Below are 27,261 nucleotides of genomic sequence, written 5' to 3'. Positions count from 1 at the left end.
AATCCTAAGCCTAGCACAAGATCATGTAGTTCGTATGCTAAAGCTTTTCTAATGTCAAGTATCATTTCCTTAGACCATGAGATTGTGCAACTCCCGGATACCGTAGGAGTGCTTTGGGTGTGCCAAACGTCACAACGTAACTGGGTGGCTATAAAGGTACACTACAGGTATCTCCGAAAGTGTCTGTTGGGTTGGCACGAATGGAGACTGGGATTTGTCACTCCGTGTAAACGGAGAGGTATCTCTGGGCCCACTCGGTAGGACATCATCATAATGTGCACAATGTGATCAAGGAGTTGATCACGGGATGATGTGTTACGAACGAGTAAAGAGACTTGCCGGTAACGAGATTGAACAAGGTATCGGGATACCGACGATCGAATCTCGGGCAAGTATCGTACCGCTAGACAAAGGGAATTGTATACGGGATTGATTAAGTCCTTGACATCGTGGTTCATCCGATGAGATCATCGTGGAACATGTGGGAGCCAACATGGGTATCCAGATCCCGCTGTTGGTTATTGACCGGAGAGTCATCTCGGTCATGTCTGCATATCTCCCGAACCCGTAGGGTCTACACACTTAAGGTTCGGTGACGCTAGGGTTATAGAGATATTAGTATGCGGTAACCCGAAAGTTGTTCGGAGTCCCGGATGAGATCCCGGACGTCACGAGGAGTTCCGGAATGGTCCGGAGGTAAAGAATTATATATAGGAAGTGCTATTTCGGCCATCGGGACAAGTTTCGGGGTCACCGGTATTGTACCGGGACCACCGGAAGGGTCCCGGGGGTCCACCGGGTGGGGCCACCTGCCCCGGGGGGCCACATGGGCTGTAGGGGGTGCGCCTTGGCCTGTATGGGCCAAGGGCACCAGCCCCAAGAGGCCCATGCGCCAAGAGATAAGGAAAGGAAGAGTCCTAAAGGGGGAAGGCACCTCCGAGGTGCCTTGGGGAGGATGGACTCCTCCCTGGCCGCACCCTTCCTTGGAGGAAGGGCCAAGGCTGCGCCCCCCCCTCTCCCTTGGCCCTATATATAGTGGGGGAAGGGAGGGCAACCATACCTAAGCCCTGGCGCCTCCCTCTCCCTCCCATGACACATCTCCCTCCTCCCGCAGCGCTTGGCGAAGCCCTGTTGGAATCCCGCTACTTCCACCACCACGCCGTCGTGCTGCTGGATCTCCATCAACCTCTCCTCCCCCCTGCTGGATCAAGAAGGAGGAGACGTCGCTGCTCCGTACGTGTGTTGAACGCGGAGGTGCCGTCCGTTCGGCGCTAGGATCATCGGTGATTTGGATCACGACGAGTACGACTCCATCAACCCCGTTCTCTTGAACGCTTCCGCGCGCGATCTACAAGGGTATGTAGATCCACTCCTCCCTCGTTGCTAGATGACTCCATAGATTGATCTTGGTGACACGTAGGAAAATTTTGAATTATTGCTACGTTCCCCAACAGTGGCATCATGAGCTAGGTCTATGCGTAGTTTCTATGCACGAGTAGAACACAAAGTAGTTGTGGGCGTTGATTTTGTTCAATATGCTTACCGTTACTAGTCCAATCTTGATTCGGTGGCATTGTGGGATGAAGCGGCCCGGACCGACCTTACACGTACTCTTACGTGAGACTGGTTCCACCGACTGACATGCACTAGTTGCATAAGGTGGCTAGCGGGTGTCTGTCTCTCCCACTTTAGTCGGATCGGATTCGATGAAAAGGGTCCTTATGAAGGGTAAATAGCAATTGGCATATCACGTTGTGGTTTTTGCGTAGGTAAGAAACGTTCTTGCTAGAAACCCATAGCAGCCACGTAAAACATGCAAACAACAATTAGAGGACGTCTAACTTGTTTTTGCAGGGTATGCTATGTGATGTGATATGGCCAAAAGGATGTGATGAATGATATATGTGATGTATGAGATTGATCATGTTCTTGTAATAGGAATCACGACTTGCATGTCGATGAGTATGACAACCGGTAGGAGCCATAGGAGTTGTCTTAATTTATTTATGACCTGCGTGTCAACATAAACGTCATGTAATTACTTTACTTTATTGCTAACCGTTAGCTGTAGTAGTAGAAGTAATAGTTGACGAGACAACTTCATGAAGACACGATGATAGAGATCATGATGATGGAGATCATGGTGTCATGCCGGTGACGATGATGATCATGGAGCCCCGAAGATGGAGATCAAGAGGAGCAAAGTGATGATGGCCATATCATGTCACTATTTGATTGCATGTGATGTTTATCATGTTTATGCATCTTGTTTACTTAGAACGACGGTAGTAAATAAGATGATCCCTCATAATAATTTCAAGAAAGTGTTCCCCCCTAACTGTGCACCGTTGCGACAGTTCGTTGTTTCGAAGCACCACGTGATGATCGGGTGTTAGATTCTAACGTTCACATACAACGGGTGTAAGACAGATTTACACACGCGAAACACTTAGGTTGACTTGACGAGCCTAGCATGTACAGACATGGCCTCGGAACACAAGATACCGAAAGGTCGAGCATGAGTCGTATGGTAGATACGATCAACATGAAGATGTTCACCGATGATGACTAGTCCGTCTCACGTGATGATCGGACACGGCCTAGTTGACTCGGATCATGTAATCACTTAGATGACTAGAGGGATGTCTATCTGAGTGGGAGTTCACAAGATGAACTTAATTATCCTGAACATAGTCAAAAGGTCTTCGCAAATTATGTCGTAGCTCGTGCTTCAGTTCTACTGTTTAGATATGTTCCTAGAGAAAATTTAGTTGAAAGTTGATAGTAGTAATTATGCGGACTAGGTCCGTAAACTGAGGTTTGTCCTCATTGCTTCATAGAAGGCTTATGTCCTTAATGCACCGCTCAGTGTGCTGAACCTCGAACGTCGTCTGTGGATGTTGCGAACATCTGACATACACGTTTTGATGACTACATGATAGTTCAGTGCGTAATGCTAAATGGTTTAGAATTGAGGCACCAAAGACGTTTTTGAAACATCGCAGAACATATGAGATGTTCCAAGGACTGAAATTGGGATTTCAGGCTCGTGCTCACGTCAAGAGGTATAAGACCTCCGACGATTTTCTTAGCCTGTAAACTAAGGGAGAAAAGCTCAATTGTTGAGCTTGTGCTCAGATTGTCTAAGTACAACAATCATTTGAATCGAGTGGGAGTTGATCTTCCAGATGAGATAGTGATGTTTCTCTGAAGTCATTACCACCAAGCTGCTAGAGCTTCATGATGAACTATAATATATCAGGGACATATATGATGATCCTTGCGATATTCGCGATGTTTGACACCACAAAAGTAGAAATCAAGAAGGAGCATCAATTGTTGATGGTTGGTGAAACCACTAGTTTCAAGAAGGGCAAGGGCAAGAAGGGATACATCATGAAACAGCAAATCAGCTGCTGCTCTAGTGAAGAAACCCAAGGTTGAACCCAAACCCGAGACTAAGTGCTTCTGTAATAAGGGGAACAGCCACTGGAGCAGAATTACCCTAGATACTTGGTAGATGAGAAGGCTGGCAAGGTCGATAGAAGTATATTGGATATACATTGTGTTAATGTGTACTTTACTAGTACTCCTAGTAGCACCAGGGTATTAGATACCGGTTCGGTTGCTAAGTGTTAGTAACTCGAAATAAAAGCTACGGAATAAACGGAGACTAGCTAAAGGTGAGATGACGATATGTGTTGGAAGTATTTCCAAGGTTGATCAAATATCGTACGCTCCCTCTACCATCGAGATTGGTGTTTGCGTTGAGCATAGACATGATTGGATTATGTCTATCGCAATACGGTTATTCATTTAAAGAGAATAATGGTTACTCTGTTTATTTGAATAATACCTTCAATGGTCTTACACCTGAAATGAATGGTTTATTGAATCTCGATCGTAGTGATACACATGTTCATGCAAAAAGATAGTAATGATAGTACCACCTACTTGTGGCACTGCCACGTAAGTCATATCGGTATAAAACGCATGAAGAAACTCCATGCAAATGGACCGTTTGGACTCACTTGATTTTGAATCACTTGAGACATGCAAATCATACCACATGGGCAAGATGACTGAAAGCCTCGTTTTCAGTAAAATGGAACTAGAAAGCAACTTGTTGGAAGTAATACATTTTGATGTGTGCAATCCAATGAGTGCTGAGGCATGTAGTGGATATCATTATGTTCTTACTTCACAGATGATTTGAGTAGATGTTGAGTATATTTACTTGATGAATCACGAGTCTGAATTATTGAAAGGTTCAAGTAATTTCAGGGTGAAGTTGAAAGATCATCGTGACAGGAGGATAAAATATCTATGATATGATCATAGAGATGAATATCTGAATTACGAGTTTGGCACAGAACTAAGACATTGTGGAAATTGTTTCACAACTAATACAGCCTGAAACACCATAGTGTGATGGTGTGTCCGAACATCATAACTGCACCCTATTGGATATGATGCATGCCATGATGTCTCTTATCAAATTACCACGATAGTTTATGGGTTAGGCATTAAAGACAACCACATTCACTTTAAATAGGGCACCACGTAATTCTGATGAGATGACACCATATGAACTATGGTTTAGAGAAACCTAAGCTGTCATTTCTTAGAAGTTTGGGGCTGCGACGCTTATGTGAAAAGTTTCAGGCTGATAAGCTCGAACCCAAAGCGGATAAATGCATCTTCATAGGACACCCAAAATAGTTGGGTATACCTCCTGTCTCAGATCCGAAAGCAATAAGGTATTGTTTCTAGAATCGGGTCCTTTCTCGAGGAAAAGTTTCTCTCGAAAGAATTGAGTGGGAGGATGGTGGAGACTTGATGAGGTTATTGAACCGTCTCTTCAACTAGTGTGTGGCAGGGCACAGGAGTTGTTCCTGTGGCACCTACACCAATTGAAGTGGAAGCTTATGATAGTTATCATGAAACTTCAGATCAAGTCACTACCAAACCTCGTGGGATGACAAGGATGTGTACTACTTCAGAATGGTACGTAATCCTGTCTTGGAAGTCATGTTGCTAGACAACAATGAACCTACGAGCTATGGAGAAGCGATGGTGGGCCTGGATTCCAAAATGGCTCGAGGCCATATAATCCGAGAGAGGATCCATATATGAAAAACAAAGTGTAGACTTTGGGAGAACTACTTGATGGTCGTAAGGCTGTTAGGTACATATGGATTTTAAAAGGAAGACGGACAATGATGGTAGGTATCACCATTAAGAAAGCTCGACTTGTCGTTAAGATGTTTTCCGACAAGTTCAAGGAGTTGACTGCGATGAGACTTTCTCACTCGTAGCGATGCTAAGAGTTTGTTGGAATTATATTAGCAATTACTGCATTATTTGTGAAATCTTGCAGATAGGATGCAAAAAAAACCATTGTTTCCTCGACGATATTTGAGGAAAGGTTGTATGTGATACAACCGGAAGGTTTTGTTAATCCTGAAAGATGCTAATAAGTATGCAAAGCTCCAGCGATCCTTCTAAGGACTGGAGTAAGCATCTCGGAGTTGGAATGTATGCTTTGATAAGATGATCAAAGTTTTGGGTGTATACAAAGTTTATGAGAAACTTGTATTTCCAAAGAAGTGAGTGGGAGCACTATAGAATTTCTGGTAAGTATATGTTGACATATTGTTGATCAGAAATGACGTAGAATTTCTGGAAAGCATATAGGGTTATTTGAAAGTATTTTTCAATGGAAAGCCTGGATTAAGCTACTTGAACATTGAGCATCAAGATCTATAAGTATAGATCAAAATTCTTAATGGTACTTTCAAATGAGCACATACCTTGACATGATCTTGAAGGTGTTCAAGATGGACCAGTCAAAGAAGGAGTTCTTGCCTGAGTTGTAAGGTATGAAGTTAAGACTTAAAGCTCGACCACGACAGAAGAAAGAGGAAGGACGAAGGTCGTCCCCTATGCTTTTGTCATAGCTCTATACGGTATGCCATGCTGAGTACCGCACCTGATGTGTGCCTTGCCACATATCTGGCAAAAGGGTACAAAGGTAATCTAGGAGTAGATCACTAGATAGCGGTCAAAAATTGTCCTTGGAGTAATAAGGACATGTTTCTCGATTATGGAGGTGATAAAGAGTTCGGCGTAAAGGGTTACATCGATGCAAGCTTTAACACCTATCCGAATGACTCTGAGTAGCAAACCGGATACGTATAGTGGAGCAACCATTTGGAATAGCTCCAAGTGGAGCATGGAAGCAGCATTTATAATATGACCTAGAGATTTGCGAAGTACATACGGATCTGAAAGATTCAGACCCGTTGACTATAACATCTCTCACAAGCATAACATGATCAAACCCAGAACTCATCGAGTGTTAATCACATGGTAATGTGAACTAGATTATTGACTCTAGTAAACTCTTTGGGTGTTAGTCACATGGGGATGTGACCTTGAGTGTTAATCACATATCAATGTGAACTGGATTATTGACTCTAGTGCAAGTGGGAGACTGTTGGAAATATGCCCTAGAGGCAATAATAAATTAGTTATTATTATATTTCCTTGTTCATGATAATCGTTTATTATCCATGCGAGAATTGTATTGATAGGAAACTCAGATACATGTGTGGATACATAGACAACACCATGTCCCTAGTAAGCCTCTAGTTGACTAGCTCGTTGATCAATAGATGGTTACGGTTTCCTGACCATGGACATTGGATGTTATTGATAACGGGATCACATCATTAGGAGAATGATGTGATGGACAAAGACCCAATCCTAAGCCTAGCACAAGATCATGTAGTTCGTATGCTAAAGCTTTTCTAATGTCAAGTATCATTTCCTTAGACCATGAGATTGTGCAACTCCCGGATACCGTAGGAGTGCTTTGGGTGTGCCAAACGTCACAACGTAACTGGGTGGCTATAAAGGTACACTTCAGGTATCTCCAAAAGTGTCTGTTGGGTTGGCACGAATCGAGACTGGGATTTGTCACTCCGTGTAAACGGAGAGGTATCTCTGGGCCCACTCGGTAGGACATCATCATAATGTGCACAATGTGATCAAGGAGTTGATCATGGGATGATGTGTTACGAAACGAGTAAAGAGACTTGCCGGTAACGAGATTGAACAAGGTATCGGGATACCGACGATCGAATCTCGGGCAAGTATCGTACCGCTAGACAAAGGGAATTGTATACGGGATTGATTAAGTCCTTGACATCGTGTTTCATCCGATGAGATCATCGTGGAACATGTGGGAGCCAACATGGGTATCCATATCCCGCTGTTGGTTATTGACCGGAGAGTCATCTCGGTCATGTCTGCATGTCTCCCGAACCCGTAGGGTCTACACACTTAAGGTTCGGTGACGCTACGGTTATAGAGATATAAGTATGCGGTAACCCGAAAGTTGTTCGGAGTCCCGGATGAGATCCCGGACGTCATGAGGAGTTCCGGAATGGTCCGGAGGTAAAGAATTATATATAGGAAGTGCTATTTCGGCCATCGGGACAAGTTTCGGGGTCACCGGTATTGTACCGGGACCACCGAAAGGGTCCCGGGGGTCCACCGGGTGGGGCCACCTACCCCGGGGGCCACATGGGCTGTAGGGGTGTGCGCCTTGGCCTGTATGGGCCAAGGGCACCAGCCCCAAGAGGCCCATGCGCCAAGAGATAAGGAAAGGAAGAGTCCTAAAGGGGGAAGGCACCTCCGAGGTGCCTTGGGGAGGATGGACTCCTCCCTGGCCGCACCCTTCCTTGGAGGAAGGGCCAAGGCTGCGCCCCCCCCCCCCTCCCTTGGCCCTATATATAGTGGGGGGAAGGGAGGGCAACCATACCTAAGCCCTGGCGCCCCCTCTCCCTCCCATGACACATCTCCCTCCTCCCGCAGCGCTTGGCGAAGCCCTGCTGGAATCCCGCTACTTCCACCACCACGCCGTCGTGCTGCTGGATCTCCATCAACCTCTCCTCCCCCCTTTCTGGATCAAGAAGGAGGAGACGTCGCTGCTCTGTACGTGTGTTGAACGCGGAGGTGCCGTCCGTTCGGCGCTAGGATCATCGGTGATTTGGATCACGACGAGTACGACTCCATCAACCCCGTTCTCTTGAACGCTTCCGCGCGCGATCTACAAGGGTATGTAGATCCACTCCTCCCTCGTTGCTAGATGACTCCATAGATTGATCTTGGTGATACGTAGAAAATTTTGAATTATTGCTACGTTCCCCAACACTCTCCATAGTACCGGAGAACGGCGTTTTAGTCATCTTGCCCATGAGGCACGGTTCGCAAGTACCATTTGATTCATAATCAAGTGGTTCCAAAAGTCCATCAGTATGGAGTTTCTTCATGCGCTTTACACCGATATGACCTAAACGGCAGTGCCACAAATAAGTTGCACTATCATTATCAACTCTGCATCTTTTGGCTTCAACATTATGAATATGTGTGTTACTACTATCGAGATTCAATAAGAATAGACCACTCTTCAAGGGTGCATGACCATAAAAGATATTACTCATATAAATAGAACAACCATTATTCTCTGATTTAAATGAATAACCGTCTCGCATCAAACAAGATCCAGATATAATGTTCATGCTTAACGCTGGCACCAAATAACAATTATTTAGGTCTAATATTAATCCCGAAGGTAGATGTAGAGGTAGCGTGCCGACCGCGATCACATCGACTTTGGAACCGTTTCCCACGCGCATCGTCACCTCGTCCTTAGCCAATCTTCGCTTAATCTGTAGTCCCTGTTTCGAGTTGCAAATATTAGCAACAGAACCAGTATCAAATACCCAGGTGCTACTGCGAGCATTAGTAAGGTACACATCAATAATATGTATATCACATATACCTTTGTTCACCTTGCCATCCTTCTTATCCGCCAAATACTTGGGGCAGTTCCGCTTCTAGTGACCAGTCTGCTTGCAGTAGAAGCACTCAGTTTCAGGCTTAGGTCCAGACTTGGGTTTCTTCTCTTGAGCAGCAACTTGCTTGTTGTTCTTCTTGAAGTTCCCCTTCTTCTTCCCTTTGCCCTTTTTCTTGAAACTAGTGGTCTTGTTGACCATCAACACTTGATGCTCCTTTTTGATTTCTACCTCCGCAGCTTTCAGCATTGCGAAGAGCTCGGGAATAGTCTTATTCATCCCTTGCATATTATAGTTCATCACGAAGCTCTTGTAGCTTGGTGGCAGTGATTGGAGAATTCTGTCAATGACGCAATCATCTGGAAGTTTAACTCCTATTTGAATCAAGTGATTATTATACCCAAACATTTTGAGTATATGCTCAGTGACAGAACTGTTCTCCTCCATCTTGCAGCTATAGAACTTATTGGAGACTTCATATCTCTCAATCCGGGCATTTGCTTGAAATATTAACTTCAACTCCTGGAACATCTCATATGCTCTATGACGTTCAAAACGTCGTTGAAGTCCTGGTTCTAAGCCGTAAAGCATGGCACACTGAACTATCGAGTAGTCATCAGCTTTGCTTTGCCAGACATTCACAACATCTGGTGTTGCTCCAGCAGCAGGCCTGGCACCCAGCGGTGCTTCCAGGACGTAATTCTTCTGTGCAGCAATGAGGATAATCCTCAAGTTACGGACCCAGTCCGTGTAATTGCTACCATCATCTTTCAACTTTGCTTTCTCAAGGAACGCATTAAAATTCAACGGAACAACAGCACGGGCCATTTATCTACAATCATACATAAACAAGCAAGATACTATCAGGTACTAAGTTCATGATAAATTTAGGTTCAATTAATCATATTACTTAAAGAACTCCCACTTAGATAGACATCCCTCTAATCCTCTAAGTGATTACGTGATCCAAATCAACTAAACCATGTCCGATCATCACGTGAGATGGAGTAGTTTCATTGGTGAACATCACTATGTTGATCATATCTACTATATGATTCACACTCGACCTTTCGGTCTCTGTGTTCCGAGGTCATATCTGTATATGCTTGGCTCGTCAAGTATAACCTGAGTATTCCGCGTGTGCAACTGTTTTGCACCCGTTGTATTTGAACGTAGAGCCTATCACACCCGATCATCACGTGGTGTCTCAGCACGAAGAACTTTCGCAACAGTGCATACTCAGGGAGAACACTTCTTGATAATTTAGTGAGAGATCATCTTGTAATGCTACCGTCAATCAAAGCAAGATAAGATGCATAAAAGATAAACATCACATGCAATCAATATAAGTGATATGATATGGCCATCATCATCTTGTGCTTGTGATCTCCATCTTCGAAGCACCGTCATGATCACCATCGTCACCGGCGCGACACCTTGATCTCCATCGTAGCATCATTGTCGTCTCGCCAATCTTATGATTCCACGACTATCGCTACCGCTTAGTGATAAAGTAAAGCATTACAGCGCGATTGCATTGCATACAATAAAGCGACAACCATATGGCTCCTGCCAGTTGCCGATAACTCGGTTACAAAACATGATCATCTCATACAATAAAATTTAGCATCATGTCTTGACCATATCACATCACAACATGCCCTGCAAAAACAAGTTAGACGTCCTCTACTTTGTTGTTGCATGTTTTACGTGGCTGCTACGGGCTTAAGCAAGAACCAATCTTACCTACGCATCAAAACCACAACGATAGTTTGTCAAGTTGGTGTTGTTTTAACCTTTGCAAGGACCGGGCGTAGCCACACTTGGTTCAACTAAAGTTGGAGAAACTGTCACCCGCAAGCCACCTATGTGCAGAGCACGTCGGGAGAACCGGTCTCGCGTAAGCGTACGCGTAATGTCGGTCCGGGCCGCTTCGTCCAACAATACCGCCGAACCAAAGTATGACATGCTGGTAAGCAGTATGACTTATATCGCCCACAACTCACTTGTGTTCTACTCGTGCATATAACATCAACATATAAAACCTAGGCTCGGATGCCACTGTTGGGTTTCGTAGTAATTTCAAAAAAATTCCTACGCTCACGCAAGATCATGGTGATGCATAGCAATGAGAGGGGAGAGTATGATCTACGTACCCTTGTAGATCGACAACGGAAGCGTTTGGTTGATGTAGTCGTACGTCTCCACGGCCCGACCGATCAAGCACCGAAACTACGGCACCTCCGAGTTCTAGCACACGTTCAGCTCGATGACGATCCCCGGACTCCGATCCAGCAAAGTGTCGGGGAAGAGTTCCGTCAGCACGACGGCGTGGTGACGATCTTGATGTACTACCGTCGCAGGGCTTCGCCTAAGCACCGCTGCAATATTATCGAGGACTATGGTGGAAGGGGGCACCGCACACGGCTAAGAGTATGATCACGTGGATCAACTTGTGTCTCTAGGGGTGCCCTTGCCTCCGTATATAAAGGTTCAAGGGAGGGGGGCCGGCCGGCCAAGGTGTGGCACGCCAGGAGGAGTCCTACTCCCTCTGGGAGTAGGACTCCCCCCCTTTCCTAGTTGGAATAGGATTCGTGGGGTGGGAAAAGAGAGAGAGAGAGAAGGAGGGGGCGCCGGCCCCCTCTCTCCTTGTCCTATTCGGAATAGGGGTGAGGGGCGCGCGGCCCAGCCCTGGCTGCCTCTTCTCTTCTTCCACTAAGGCCCACTAAGGCCCATATACCTCCCGGGGGGTTTCGGTAACCTCCCGGTACTCCGGTAAAATCCCGATTTCACCCGGAACACTTCCGATATCCAAACATAGGCTTCCAATATATCAATATTTATGTCTCGACCATTTCGAGACTCCTCGTCATGTCCGTGATCACATCCGGGACTCCGAACAACCTTCGGTACATCAAAATGCATAAACTCATAATATAATTGTCATCATAACCTTAAGCGTGCGGACCCTACGGGTTCGAGAATAATGTAGACATGACCGAGACACGTCTCCGGTCAATAACCAATAGCGGAACCTGGATGCTCATATTGGCTCCTACATATTCTACGAAGATCTTTTATCGGTCAGACCGCATAACAACATACGTTGTTCCCTTTGTCATCGGTATGTTACTTGCCCGAGATTCGATCGTCGGTATCCTATACCTAGTTCAATCTCGTTACCGGCAAGTCTCTTTACTCGTTCTGTAATACATCATCCCGCAACTAACTCATTAGTTGCAATGCTTGCAAGGCTTAAGTGATGTGCATTACCGAGAGGGCCCAGAGATACCTCTCCGACAATCGGAGTGACAAATCCTAATCTCGAAATACGCCAACCCAACATGTACCTTTGGAGACACCTATAGAGCTCCTTTATAATCACCCAGTTACGTTGTGACGTTTGGTAGCACACAAAGTGTTCCTCTGGCAAACGGGAGTTGCATAATCTCATAGTCACAGGAACATGTATAAGTCATGAAGAAAGCAATAGCAACATACTAAACGATCGGGTGCTAAGCTAATGGAATGGGTCATGTCAATCAGATCATTCAACTAATGATGTGATCCTGTTAATTAAATGACAACTCTTTGTCCATGGTTAGGAAACATAACCATCTTTGATTAACAAGCTAGTCTAGTAGAGGCATACTAGTGACACTCTGTTTGTCTATATATTCACACATGTATTATGTTTCCGGTTAATACAATTCTAGCATGAAAAATAAACTTTTATCATGATATAAGGAAATAAATAATAACTTTATTATTGCCTCTAGGGCATATTTCCTTCAGCTGGCTTGCCTTCGGACTCTCTAGAGCAACAAGCGCCGAAGCAGGGAGCGACGGATGCAGAGGCAGAGGACAAGGAGGGGGAGCGAGGCGGATTCGGCGGCTCCTGCTGCCGAATTCGGCTGGACGACACGCTGGCCGAGTTTGAGGTGGCCCAAGGGGAGGAGGCGGCAGAACAGCAAGCCATCTTCGAGTTCATCCAGTCGAAGCTCGAGGGCGAGGCAAACCGCCGCTACCTCTGCGAGGCGGACGCAGAGCTGGAGGAAGTCCTCACGGACCTGGACTCCGACAAGGAGGCGGAGTTGTGGACGGATGCCGGAGGAGCCCCTATCAAGGTGTTTTTCTTAGGTACTGCTTGTGCTATCCCCATTTTCCATTTTTATGAGTTTCAACATGTGTTTGCGCTAGGGTACGTGCATGTTTGTAAATGTGTGTTTTTAGAACATGTACAATGATGTTATTTTAGAAATGTCATATGGAAAAATGTTGAGGTGAAGTAGACAAAAATTCAAAATAAAGTTGGTCTTCTCTTAATTAAAGATTAAAAGATGATCTCTTAGGAACCATGTCTCACCACATATTTAGCTATATCCAGATATTAAAACTAGAACCCAAATATCCAACGAACATTGGATATTTAGGCATGATAAATCAAACGTTTTTTATGAAAGATTATGTTTGACGAGGGTGGCAAGTTTAGTTAGCAAGCATGATAAATCTGTCTTACTACTTCTCTTTTTTTTTGCTAGAAAATTGTCATGCTCGTCAACTGAACTGAATTTGTTATTCTCGCGCCAACATAAATTCCCACAAAAAAATGTTTAATTTTCCATCCCTAAAATCTAACGTAGGATTTTTAGCATTTTCATAGAAATAAGACTAACAAATAATTCATTGTACACCATTTTTTATTGACATCTCTAAACTACATGATGGGCTTAAAGGTACGTGTACTTGCACTAAATCAGTTGGCGCTATGGATTTGCGGCCGCACAGGTGCTCATGTTCGGCGCTCTAAGAGGCTGTTTGGATTAAAGCCGTCGTCTGCCCAGCCTATTTTGGCGTTGACCAAGGCAGCGCGAGTCGTTTAGATGGGTTTCAATGTTTTGGCTCGCCTGCACGCCCCACCTTTTCCTCTTCTGCTTTTGCGCCAACGAACGGGCGAAACTGGGGCGACGAATGGCCGCGAACTTTTTGGCGCGCCTAGGATTTGGTGTGGGGCTCTGGGACAGAAACCAAACAACCCCTAAGTGCCGGTTAACTGTGCTGGCGCTCGCACGCGGTGCCTAGCGGGCCGGCAGCAACATGCTAAAAAGGAAGCGCCAAGAAAACATTAAGTGAGAAGGAGGAATCAAACCTAGCACCACATTGTCGATTGACGCCGTGCCGTGGTAACCACTAGATCGTCCATGACTTATTGTCTAATACCATGAGATTGTACCATCTAACCCTTTTAATACTGCACATAACATATATTATATACCTAGTGTAAATTATTTTCAAAAAGAAAACATAAATTTGCAAAAGAATTCATAAATTATAGAAAAACCATGAATTTAAAAGAAGTTCATTGATTTGAAAAATGTTCATTGATTTTGAAAAATAAGGATTAATAACATTCATAGAATTGGAAAAAAAATCACAAAATGTGAAAAAAGTTCATCTATTATTGAAAAAATAGCTAATGGAATTTGAAAAGGAGTTCGTCGAATTTGAAGAAAAAATCCATTGATTTGAAAAAAGTACATCAAATTTTATTAAAATAAGTTCATCAAATTTCAAAAAAGTTCATCAGTTTTGAAAAAAGTCCATTGATTTGAAAAAGGAAACAAGGAGGAAGCACCCGGCTGCAGCCCGAGTAGTAAAAATAGAGCCACAATAGTAACACTAGCAACCAGGCATCAAGGGAATTTCCTATTCGCCGCTCTCTGTAGCAAGAAGTCGCAGGTTCGCACACGCGGTCGATTCGATAGGTCGTATTGGACCGGCCTGTTTAAGCGCTTTCAGCGTTCCCGGTTTTGGGAACACGTTCCCAGACGTTTTTTTACGGTTTTGGGAACCTTCTAGAAGGTTCCTGAACCGGATTTCTTCCTTTTCTGTTTATCTTTTTGTTTTTTTTTCTGTTTCTTTTTTCCATTTCTCTCCTTGTTTCCTTTTTCTGTTTATTTTCTTTACCTATTTCCTTTTTGTTTCTTTTTTCTCCGATTTTCTTTTCATTTCATTTTCATGTTTCTTTCTAAGATTTCTTTTTGTTTTTCAAAAAATGTTCGCATTTTACAAATTTTGTTTATTTTTACAAAAATGTTCCTGTTTTCAAATGTTGTTCATAGCTTGCAAAATTTGTTCGCTTTGTTTCAAAAAATGTTCATAATTTCATGAAATGTTTCATTTTCAAATATTTCTTCAAAAATTCAAAAAATGTTCTTGCTTTAAAATTTTGTTCAGAATTTCATAATTTGTTCGCAACTTGAAAAAAGTTTCATGTTTTTCAAAAACATTTTCTGTAGTTCCAAATTTTTTGTTCGCATAGGTAAAAAATGTTCTTGTCTATAAAAATGTTCAGAAATTCAAAATATGTACGCACTTTTTCAACATATAGACCATTTTTAAAATTTTTGAACAAATTTCAGGTTTGAGAACATTGTTTTGGAATGTTTCAAAAATCATTCATGTTTCAAAATTTGTTTGCAATTTTCAAAAATTGATCCTTTTTCAAATTTTATTTGGTAATTTTTTCTTTGAAAAAAAGCACATCTTTAAAAAATTGTTCATCATTCTAAAAAAATGTTCCCGTTTTCAAAAAACATCACAAATTGAAAAATGTGCCTGTTCTCAGAATTTGTTCACAAATTAAAAAATGCTCCTCTTTTTTAAAAGTGTTCACAAAATCAAAAAATGTTCGCATTTTGTCAAAACTTGTTCATGATTGTGAATTTTTGTTCGGCATTTAACAAAATGTTCAAATATTTTCAGGATTTGTTCACAAATTCAAAATATGTTCCTGTTTTTAGTTTTTTTCAACAATTCAAAATATTGTTCACATTTTCAAAAAACATGTCTGTTTTTATCAAAACTGATCGTAATTTTAAAATATGTTCCTTTTTTTCAATATTTGTCCACAATTTCAAATTTGTTCCTTTTTTTAAATTTGATTACATATTCAAAAATTGCTAAAAAATAGAACTCATGTGTTTTCGTAAAAAATGTTCTTACATTTAAAAATATATTCAGAAATTACTATTAAAGATCGAAAAGGGGAAAAATAACCGGATCTGGTGATGTGACTAGTTCTATAGTATTCGCATTGCCATATCACCTCAAGCAGCAATCAGGCATAGTGGTTAGGTACCTCGCTATACAAGTGCGCGCTCGTGAGATTGATTCCTTCTTAGCCCCGACTAATTTCCGCAGTAAGCGGCACATAGGTGCTCCCGGCATCAAGCCTGGTAAGGTATCTCAAAAAACAGTAACAATAGCACGTCTCACCTTAAGGATGCCCTAAATGGGCGCCCATGATCACGCAGGTACACATGCACCAGTAATTTTTCACCATTTTTATTTATATTCTGATAATGTTAATTGCAAACATATTACAAAAAATTAATTTACTTCTTTAAAAAATCATCGTGAATTTGAAAAATGTTAATGCAGTATAAAAAAATGTGTAATTATAAAACATGTTGATAGCATTCCAAAAAAGTCATGTCAGTAAGAAATGTCCATCCGTTCCAAATAATGTACGCGACTTTTAGAAAAATGACATACTATGTAAAAAAAATGTTGATGTAATTAAGGAAATGTTTTGTGGCTACTAAAAAATATATTGCACTTCAAAAAAAATATTTATGAAGTTTTTAAAAAGTATTTTAAGAAAAATGTTCGTGTATTTAGAACTATGTTTGTGAAATTTTTAAAAGTATTTGTACAATGTAAAAATGTTCACATAGCTTATAAGTGTTTTGTATCATTCAAAAAAGGTTTCAAACGTGTATTCGAAAATGTTTAACACATACTCAGAAACATGTATATAAAAAAATCATCCATTTAAAAATTGTTAAATGTGTATAAAAATATTTTACATGTATAACAAAAAAATTATAATCTGTACAAAAAACCGACATCAAAGCATATATTTGACAAAATGTTAATCATTTATTTAGAAAATGTTAAACGAGTATAAAATATGTTTCTAATGTATGAAAAAATATACAATGTGTATGAAAAATTTAGACATGTGTTAAGGAAATGAAAAAAACAAAGAAAACCGGTGAAACTGAGAGAAAAGTAAAGAAAAACGAAGGAAAATAGTAAAAGAGGGAAATAAAATGAAAGCATTAGAAATAGAAATCTAAAGAGAACTGATGCAAACAGTGATTGATAAAAAATTATTGAAAAAAACTAGCGTCTGCAGCTACAGTACTAGGCCGGCCCGGTGGCACCGCGCCAGAGGCGAGCCGGAGCTCTGCGTTGCAGTAGGCGATAAACAACTCTGGCGGAACAATTGCTGGTGCAGAGCGGTGAACTCTTGGCATGCATAGCGGGCCGCACACACAGCCCGCTCCAACACCCAACGGTCGAAGCGGCACGTCCCTCCTGCGAGAGGAGAAATGCTGGACAAGACTGCGGCTAGAGACCGGGCGCCGATCGCCGGCTGGATTCCCGCAGATGAAGGTTGTGTCTCCTGCGACCGCGAGGAATTAAGCTGGAAATAAGTTTCCCTATTGCCAACCACGACCACGATGACGACGTGCCCTCCGTCGTCCAGACGCTCCTCAAGACCCAGCTTCGAACGAATGCCAGCGGGAAACACTCGGCGGCAGATCAGAGTCACACTGCTCGCGAGGAGTTAGGCCACGAACTAGCTCAGTTCAGTTCTCTTCCCGTCGTTAACCCTGTGTAACTACGACCTGGTAATACTAGATGCTCTGCCGCTCCGTATTCTCCGTTGCCCAAATATTCAGCTTCAGCAGCATGCAGCAGAGGCTCTGAATCAGTCATCGTAATTCTGCGCCAGTCCAAGCTGCAGCAAGCCAGCAAAGGTAACCATTAGTGGAACTTGCAAGCCCCAAGAGAAGCACAGGCCAAGGCAGGCGCGGCGTGGCCGCCACCACTGCCTCAATATCAACGTCGCGGCAACGCGCCAAGGGCGCCACGCCCACCTGCGAAACCAAGGCGCGGCCAGCGGGAACATCGCCTCCAAAGCTTCTGGACGCAGGACAAAACACCTCGCGTTTGGCGGCCTGGGATGCGTCCACCGGCGCATCGCGTACTCAGAAATTTTCTTGTTTGCGGGCATCATATAAGGAATCAAGCGGGGCGAAGGGGAAGCCGCAAGCCCACCGCAGCAAAGATGCAGCAGCCGCAGCAGCAGCACAGGACGGCCATGCGGAGGGACGGCGAGAGAGACCACCGGAGGGCGGCGGCGGACGAGACGGCGCATCGGAGGGCGGCCGAGGCGCCTCCACGCCGCACGGAGAGGGCGGCCGAGGTGCTGCCCGCCGCCCACAGGACCGAGAGGGCGGGCGAGACGGCGGCCACCGCCCGGAGAGCGGCGGAGATGCCCGCCCGCCGGACGGAGAGGAAGAAGAGCCTGGAGAGCCTCCTGGACGCCGCGGACGTGCGGGGGAAGCGCGGCGGCCCCGTGCCGGCCGTCGGCGAGAAGATCACCACCTTCCCCGGCCAGGGGCTCGAGTTCAAGAACCTCTCCTACAGCGTCATCAAGAAGCAGAAGAAGGACGGGGTCAAGATCAAGAAGGAGGTGTACCTGCTCAACGACATTTCCGGGCAAGCGCTCCGCGGCCAGGTCACCGCCATCCTCGGCCCCAGCGGCGCCGGCAAGTCCACTTTCCTCGACGCCATTGCCGGGAGGATCGCCAAGGGGAGCCTCGAAGGGTCTGTCAGCATCGACGGACGACCCGTAAGATTGTTTAACACTCGACTCGATGGTTATGTTGCATTTTCATTACAAGAAGAGACAAAAAGAACAAACGGTGGAGTTTCTTATGCTCTGAACTGAAACTTGATCAGGTCACCACGAGCTACATGAAGCAGATTTCCTCTTACGTGATGCAAGACGATCAGCTGTTTCCCATGCTTACGGTGCTGGAGACGCTCACGTTTGCAGCTGAGGTCAGGCTCCCGCCATCCCTCTCAAGGGCTGAGAAGCTCAAGAGGGTGTGGGAACTCATTGAGCAGCTTGGTCTGCAGGTAACCCCTAATTCTCCCTACTCAAGCATCCCTAAATGAGTCAACCAATAATAATGGTTCAATTTATGCACTGCTTTGCCACATTCTGAACCTTAAATTGATCACATAAGCATCTCTAGCGACAATACTAGTTCAGAACTCTCATGTTTCCTAATTTATTGTTTGACTAGCAAGGAGTGCGTGCGTTGCTACGAACCACAATAAAATTTGTTCAATTATGGCTCAAAGTTTGTTAAGTAATTCCAAAATCATGTTAGATTGTAATCCTGCGCAAATATGCGATGCAACTGTCCAATAGTAGCTACGAATCGCAACCGAACTTCAGAAGCTTAGTGGGCACAGTAATAATCCAATAATATCTGGTCCACCGGAACTACATGAAAAATAGTTCCTGAGAAAATTATTCAGATTTTTGACAAGCATACCCTTGCCGAATGACAGACAACCGCTCACACATACATTGGGGATGAAGGGGTGCGAGGGGTCTCTGGCGGGGAACGCCGCAGAGTGTCGATCGGCACAGACATCATCCATAAGCCATCTCTCTTGTTTCTCGACGAACCAACCTCCGGCCTCGACTCCACTAGTGCACACAGTGTGGTGGAGAAAGTGAAGGATATCGCAAGAGGAGGAAGCATTGTGCTCATGACTATCCATCAACCATCTTTCAGGATCCAGATGCTTCTCGACAGAATTGTCATCCTTGCAAGGTAGTATTCCATTTCTGGTGCTCTCAGGCCTGTTAATAACTTCCCATTGTGGCTGTTAATGGTTACATTGCATTCCAGTCGTATTGCACTATGCTATATACTCTTCTAACTGGTTCAATTATTTCATCCAGAGGACGACTGATCTATCTAGGCAACCCAACCACACTTCCCACATACCTTGCTGGATTCGGCCGGCCAGTACCTGAGGGAGAGAACAGCATGGAGTATCTACTGGATGTCATCAAGGAGTACGATGAATCGACACTGGGACTTGAGCCTTTGGTTGCATACCAGAGGGATGGCAGCAAACCCACTGAAGCTGCGAAGACTCCGGTGCCGAGAACACCGAGGACACCATACCAGAAGTCAGTCCAGTTCAGGCAAATGCAACTCAAAAGCAACCAGTTTTCACTTGCAAGCGCAACGCCTCATGCTAACCCCTTCTCAAACTTTGAGTCCTACAATATTGATGACGAGGAGGGTGATTTCGACAATTCTCTTGAGAGAAAAATACAGACACCGATGCATCCTGCAAACTCGGGCTACCACCCAAGATTAGCTTCACAGTTCTACAAAGATTTCTCAGTCTGGGTTTACAATGGTGTCGCAGGGACGCCGCAGCGCAGGCCAACTTGGACTCCAGCTCGAACACCGGCAAGGACCCCAATGTCAAGCTACCAGCGAAGCCGTGTGAATACGCCGCACAGGTCAATTCCTCCGTCTCCCCAAGAACCAGTGTTCAAGCCAGAAGAGCCAGACTATGAGGAGCAGGGGCTTGACATTGAGCCACTAGATGCACCAGAGGACGGGCCCAAGTTCGCCAATCCTTGGCTCAGGGAGGTGGCTGTACTTTCATGGCGTACCGCACTGAATGTCGTGCGCACACCGGAGTTGTTCCTCTCTCGTGAGATTGTGCTCACCGTCATGGCGCTCATCCTCTCGACGCTGTTCCATCGCCTCAGCGGTTCCGATTTCCTGACCATCAACCGCATCCTCAACTTCTACATCTTTGCAGTCTGCCTCGTCTTCTTCTCCTCGAATGATGCAGTGCCAACATTCATCCAGGAACGCTTCATCTTCATCCGCGAGAGGTCACACAATGCATACCGTGCTTCGACCTATGTGATCTCCTCCCTCATTGTCTACCTTCCCTTCTTCGCCATCCAGGGCTTCACCTTTGCGGTGATCACAAAGTTCATGCTCCACCTGAATAGCAGCTTGCTCTACTTCTGGATCGTCCTCTTTGCGTCGCTCATCACAACAAATGCCTATGTGATGCTGGTGAGCGCGCTTGTTCCGAGCTACATCACTGGCTACGCCGTCGTGATTGCAACGACGGCGCTCTTCTTCCTCACCTGCGGGTTCTTCCTGAAGCGGAACAAGATCCCGATTTACTGGAGATGGCTTCACTACATCTCCGCAATCAAGTACCCGTTTGAGGCGTTGCTCGTCAACGAGTTCAAAGGCGGCCATTGCTACACCGGCACAAAAAATCAGCTGTCACCAGGACCTCTAGGAGAAATCAAGTTGAGTGGCCTTCATGATCAACTGAACCCAAACATCACAACATGTCCCCTGATAGGCCAGGATGTGCTCACCTCCATGGACATCACAATGGACAGCATCTGGGTTGATGTTGCAATCCTCCTTGCCTGGGGTGTGCTCTATCGGCTCTTCTTCTATGTGGTCCTCAGATTCTACTCCAAGAATGAGAGGAAGTAAATAGCTCTCCAGCAAAGGCATACCAAATATGTATCCCATATCTCTTTGTGTGCATTTGTGATCTTTCTCATTCTCTTTTGGCAGAATGCATTTGTTATCTCCTTTCAGCACATTGCTACCAGCTTTAATCTATGTAATGGAAAGTTTGCCTTCAAAAGCATCAAGCGAAAGCCAACATCATTCTTTCTTATTTTGACTAGTTCAGGTAGATGTGCCCCAGAGGCTGCACCGTGCAGCATTTTGTTGTAGGTCGCCATGCAATCATGCAGGAAGTCATACTGTGATGTGCTCTTACATATAAGAACCATAGAATATGTAATTGGCACACATTTTACAATGAATAACTTACAAAACAAAGGTGTGGAATATTGTTATCAAATGTTGTATTTATTTCTCCGTTAGGTTTACAAAAGCTACTGCATCAATTATCAATGGACACGGACAAGCAAACTATGATGGCATCAACAGCAAATCAGATTCACACAAGTAGTCTACAATATGAGAAATACTTTTCAGAGATCGAATGAGGAATGTTGAAGCTATTAGATTTTGTGAATTAAAAACACATAACAACATAGGTAGAACAAGGTACAGACTCACAGTACTACTAACAAGAAATATAGTTCATTTTAGACAGAAAGCTAAAAGAATCCTGCAAAAGCAACTTTAGTTTTGTAGGTAAACTTTCAACATGTAGATTGCTAGAGTAACTTTCCATGGAACATCAAAATACATACTCTCTTGGGTGTATGTGCATGCACCACACGACCACTACTAAAGCACATAAATTAATACTATATGAAAATACAGAGACAGACAGAATTTCCACACATGTAGGTCAATTTTTATTCATAACCACTCATTTATTGAGTTGAGTCCATATGAGTACAACATGGGAGTAACATGATACAGCTCACTGTTTACGAGAGCCATGCTCCGCAATTTTTCTCTCAAGGCCGGTCTTGTCAGCCCCGACAACCTTATCAATCTCTTTGCCATTTATCACACAGGAGAATGTTGGAACACTTGAGACATTCCAGCGATGGGCAATATTGCCTTGTTGATCAATGTCCAGCTTAAGGAATACGACATTTCGGTGCTGTTCAGATAAGCTTTTGTAAACAGGGCCCATAAAACGACATGGTCCACACCATGTTGCAGTAAAATACAGAATCACAAGCTTCGACAGTTTTGACGCGGCTGTAAATATTTCTTCCAGTTGATTAGATGAGTGGATAGTGATCACATCACCTGATAGAACATCACAAAATAATATGTGCGTCAGACATATTAAATCCAGCATCAGCAACAATATATCACTTCACTTTGAAGAGGAAATGTTATCAGAACACAGAAAGCAAGCAAAAAATATTGTGTATACTTCCTTCGAATGTTTGTATATACTCCCTCCGTTCTTAAATATAAGTCTTTTTAGAGATTTCAATAAGAACTACGTACGGATGTATATAGACATATTTTAGAGTGTAGATTCACTCATTTTGCTTCGTATGTAGTCCGTATTTGAATCTATAAAAAGACTTATACTTAGGAACGGAGGGAGTATAAGTCTGTATGGAGATAATCTAACAAATTATATACGAAACTTACCAGGCTTTAGAATAGCAGCAGCAGCAGACACCTGTGTAACACAATGTATATGAAAACATTAGTATACAGAAGTTGCTTGAGGTATCAAGACAGTCACAACAATACCAAACATGGTTTGAGTATTTGTAAAGACCTTCCTACTAATTACTCCCTCCGTTTCTAAATATAAGCCTATTTAGAGATTTCAATATGGACTATATACGGATGTATATAGACATATTTTAGAGTGTAGATTCACTCATTATGCTCCGTATGTGGTCCATATTGGAATGTCTAAAAAGACTTATATTTAGGAACAGAGGGAGTAAACGAGTTTCAGTCTTAATGATAACACTCGGAAACACAAAGGATTTGTAGAGACCTTCCTACTTCTATCAACCATTCGGAAAGATGATTACCTCCTCAGCATGCCTACGCTGTCTTTCCAAGTCAGCTTTTTTCATGTCCCTCTCTTTACGCAGGCGTTCATACTTTTTCTTGTGCTCCTCAATTTTGTGTACATTGGGTTCAACCTGTACATGGGAATGCATGTCTGAGACACAGCTTTACTTCAAGCGGAAATGATCAGTGTCCTCCCTACTCTCCTTTTTTTCCATGGTAGGCTATGTTAACAGGAGTGCGGCGATTTGGAGCTCAGGGAATGCATTGAAACGTGAGGCCTTTGCGTTTTCTCGAGAGAAAAAAAAGGCTCCATGATCCCAGAAATTAAAAAAAATCAAAAATCATATCAAAAGTTCTGAAAAAATCCTAAAATAATTCCACATGTATGTATATATATATATAGAGAGAGAGAGAGAGAGATGTAATATGCAGTGTAAAATTCCATTAATAACTACTTTTGTGAGCTACATAAAAAAATGTGGATTTGTAAAAGAAACAGAGTATGTGATGTTTGCTATCTTCAACAAATTTTAACACCTCAATATTTATTTTCGAATTTCTCGAAAGTCCAGGATCACTAAGCCCGGGGTCCAAAGGGCATTTTGGATGTTAATGGTTAATATCTTACCTTCTTAAGCTCTGAGCTGATCTCTTCATCAAAATCCAATTTTGCTGCCAAGTGTAGGTCATGAGCAGCATCTTCCCACTTCCCAAGCATAGCTTTTGCCATCCCTCGTGATTTATATCCTTTAGCAGAATCTGGATTTATCTGAGCAAGTACACATTACACAGGAACTTGATTGTGAGCATATCTACGGACAGCAATGGGATTTATTATCCATGAGGCATCCAAACCTGTAATGCTGCCTCCGCATCAAGAATCGCTGCATTTGGTTTCTTCATCTTCACAAAAACACCAGCTGCATAAAGTGCATCAAAGATAAGAGCGCCATACAAAGTCAAGATCAAATTGAAGGATTACATATAGTAACTCTTGATACCCCTGGCTGCATAGAGGATAGCTGAAGTGGGGTTCAGCAAGATGGCCTCCGTCAGGTGCTCGACTGCTTCGTCCAGTTTACCTAATACACAAATCCACATTTATTCAAATATTCAAATAGGAGGAGAACTTTCAGTATCTAGTTTCACCAAACTACAAAAGCTCACATCCATTCTCTTATATTGCATATGCAAAGATTAATTGCCTCACATCCCTGTGACAATAATTAAACCTTACCTTCTGAAAGCGCATCAACACCCTTCTTTTTGTAGAGCTGTGCCTTGTCGCGCATTTCTTCAGAGACTTCAACCGATGGATCTCCCATCTGTAACAGATAAGGGAAAAGCACAACATCAATTTTCCACACCACCAGCACAGAACATATGGTTGATGGTTCTATCAAAAACAAACGACTTTTCACCCAAATCCTGACCTTCTGCAGAGGATCATTGTCTGGCTCAACAACTTCCCCTTCCAATTCAATGTCCGACTCCATGATTTCATCCTCGAAGCTGTTCTCTCCCACCTTCGCCATGCCTTCTGATGCCTTCTGCAAAAAACAAAATTCACTAAAGTTCAACTAATCTGTAAAGTTTTTGTTTGAATAACTTGCACAAAACCAACTACTAGGACTAACTGCATCCAACATAAAGAACCAATAAAGATAATCTTGCACATCAATGACGCCCAAATCATCAACAATATGGTGTCAGCGGTACACAATGAAGATACCAAGAAAGATTACCGGAAACCTAGCTCCAAGGCTGAGAACAGGACCAAGAAGCATGTCAAGCACAACAGAACCAATAAACTTCATCGGAAAAAAAAGGGAGAGGGGGACCGGGGGTACTAAAGGCTTTGTCGAAGTCCATAACAAAATGGTTTCTTCGATACTTCCTCTCACTTTGGTGGCAACGGGATAAGCAAAGAATCCGAGCGAGCGAGATCACTTGATGAGGTTTCCACAAAGAAGAAGAGGGAGGGATGGTGGAGGAGACTAGGTTTGGAGAGGCAACGAGCGATGAGAAACTGCAGCTGGGCCACCACCGCATCGTCCAGACCATCGTCCCATGGAGATGTAGATTAGATGTATCTTTTGTGCTCATTATTTTTATCTGCCAGATCGGCCATGGGTATTTATGTAGGGATTGTCTTGTGCATAAGTCTTATTCAGAGAAACTGTATACTTCCATATACTCCCTCCGTTCCTAAATATAAGTCTGTTTAGAGATTCCACTAAAAACTACATACGGATGTATATGGACATATTTTAGAGTGTAGATTCACTCATTTTGCTCCGCATGTAGTACATAGTGGAATCTCTAAAAAGACTAATATTTAGAAACGGAGGGAGTAATATTTTGTGAAATACTTCCATCATAAAACCATGTCGAAATCGATTCTCGCAATACATGTGTAGATGATGTGCAAAATTTGCATGATCGCCCAAATACCATAGGCTGCGATATTTTCCACGCATAAGAGGGGTGACGTTGACAACGTGGGAGATTGTTACAATTCAATTTGAGCTGAGAGGATTTCCGCGTATAATTAGGTTTGCATATTTGTACATGATTATGCTTTTAACATCGATGACAGAATTACCAACCACGGAGTTTGTAGCTTTGGTGCAAGTGATAGTTTATAGTTGCGTTTATATGAACAGTGGTTGCTTCTCATGCAAGAGGAGCTTGGAACTGAATTGGGCAACAGAACCATGACAGAATTTCAGGAAGGGCAGCGCGCAACTCACTCAACCATGGGAGAATCAATACTCTATAAACTAAAATCGCCGCACCGAATCCACAACCAGGAGAACCTAGTACCCAGATTTTTGCAATCTACCAGATGCTACAGCCACAGGCAGAATGAACTACTTCATCGGCCCGCAATAAACGCTAGAGAATTTTACCAGCGCACGTTCGCAACGAAATTCAGATACGACGCACATGTTATGAAGCTGAATCAGCAACGGGGGTACCCAAATCTGAGCACGGCCAAATCAAACATCACGAAGGCTCGCAACTAGGTCGGAGCACATGTATATACTGCTCAAAATTGCACACCGTGGACGGGGAAATTCTAGGGTAAGTACCAGCGCAGATCGAGGAGGAGGCAAGGCGCTGACCTTGTCTTGACGAGGAGCCGATGCCGCCGCACGGAGCAGGTCCTCGCGGTCGAGAGGGCCGGTGTTCCTCGTTGGAGCCCTGACGGCCGCCGTGTCCTAGCTTGGACTTGGTAGAACGACCGAGGTAGACTCGCCCTAGCCGCCGGCCGTTCTTAGTCGGAGCTGTCGGGTCTGTCTCGCGGTCACGGCCGTTCGGTGCAACAACCGTGCAAGTTCTTTACTCGCCAACACTAGTTGTGGGCCTTTCCTTTTTTTTAGGTTAATTTGTGGGCCCTTTAGTAGCAAGTGCTAGTTGTGGCCCGTTTAGACAGAACCCATGCATCCACGGTTGGCCCGAAGCCCGTGCCTGAAAAGTTAAATAAGAAGGGTGAGTTTTTCTCAAAAAAGAAGGGTGAGTTTTTCTCAAAAGAAAAAATAAGGGTGAGTAAAAATTGTACGCCCTCCGTTCCTATATATTTGTCTTTCTAAAGATTTCAACAAGTGACTACATATGAAGAAAAATGAGTGAATCTACACTCTAAAATAAGTCTATATACATCCGTATGTGATAGTCCAAATATCTAGGAACAAAGGGAGTATTTATCTTTTTAGAGATTTTAACAAATGAATACATACAGAGCAAAATGAGTAAATCTAAACTCTAAAATATGTCTATATACATCTGTATGTATTAGTCCATTTGAAATCTCTAAAAAGACAAATATTTAGGAACGGAGAGAGTACATTGCAACATGAAAACATTGACAATGTGCAGAGGAATTTGCCGAGATTTGTCTGAAAAGGCTCCAAACATGAAATTCAACATATACAATCAACGGAACTACAAACCAATCACTCGAATGAAATCAG

The 27,261-nt window shown here is 43.5% G+C and overlaps 2 protein-coding genes across 4 annotated transcripts; one reads left to right on the top strand and one right to left on the bottom strand.

Annotated features, from left to right (window-relative positions):
• The first annotated feature begins 17,827 nt into the window (after window positions 1–17,827).
• Window positions 17,828–21,461, top strand: LOC123107028 (ABC transporter G family member STR-like). Its single transcript, XM_044529037.1, has 4 exons — window positions 17,828–18,573; window positions 18,684–18,863; window positions 19,305–19,573; window positions 19,705–21,461. The coding sequence occupies exons 1-4, from the start codon at window positions 17,902–17,904 to the stop codon at window positions 21,293–21,295; spliced, it is 2,712 nt and encodes a 903-aa protein (XP_044384972.1). The 5' UTR covers window positions 17,828–17,901; the 3' UTR covers window positions 21,296–21,461.
• A 656-nt stretch (window positions 21,462–22,117) lies between these two features.
• Window positions 22,118–26,635, bottom strand: LOC123103698 (TPR repeat-containing thioredoxin TDX). Of its 3 annotated transcripts, none has more exons than XM_044525364.1 (9): window positions 26,413–26,635; window positions 24,718–24,834; window positions 24,522–24,609; window positions 24,286–24,366; window positions 24,140–24,204; window positions 23,913–24,053; window positions 23,302–23,415; window positions 22,904–22,934; window positions 22,118–22,546 (listed from the first exon to the last, which is right to left on the bottom strand). In XM_044525364.1, the coding sequence occupies exons 2-9, from the start codon at window positions 24,817–24,819 to the stop codon at window positions 22,209–22,211; spliced, it is 960 nt and encodes a 319-aa protein (XP_044381299.1). In that variant the 5' UTR covers window positions 24,820–24,834; window positions 26,413–26,635; the 3' UTR covers window positions 22,118–22,208. The 3 variants fall into 3 exon arrangements, with proteins under 3 accessions (XP_044381299.1, XP_044381300.1, XP_044381301.1); XM_044525365.1 differs by having other exon boundaries at window positions 24,718–24,831; window positions 26,413–26,617; XM_044525366.1 differs by having other exon boundaries at window positions 26,380–26,615.
• Window positions 26,636–27,261: the final 626 nt, after the last annotated feature.

Source organism: Triticum aestivum, chromosome 5A, assembly GCF_018294505.1.
Source record: "Triticum aestivum cultivar Chinese Spring chromosome 5A, IWGSC CS RefSeq v2.1, whole genome shotgun sequence".
NCBI classification, from domain to species: Eukaryota; Viridiplantae; Streptophyta; class Magnoliopsida; order Poales; family Poaceae; genus Triticum; species Triticum aestivum.
This window is presented reverse-complemented; position numbering and strand designations above follow the sequence as displayed.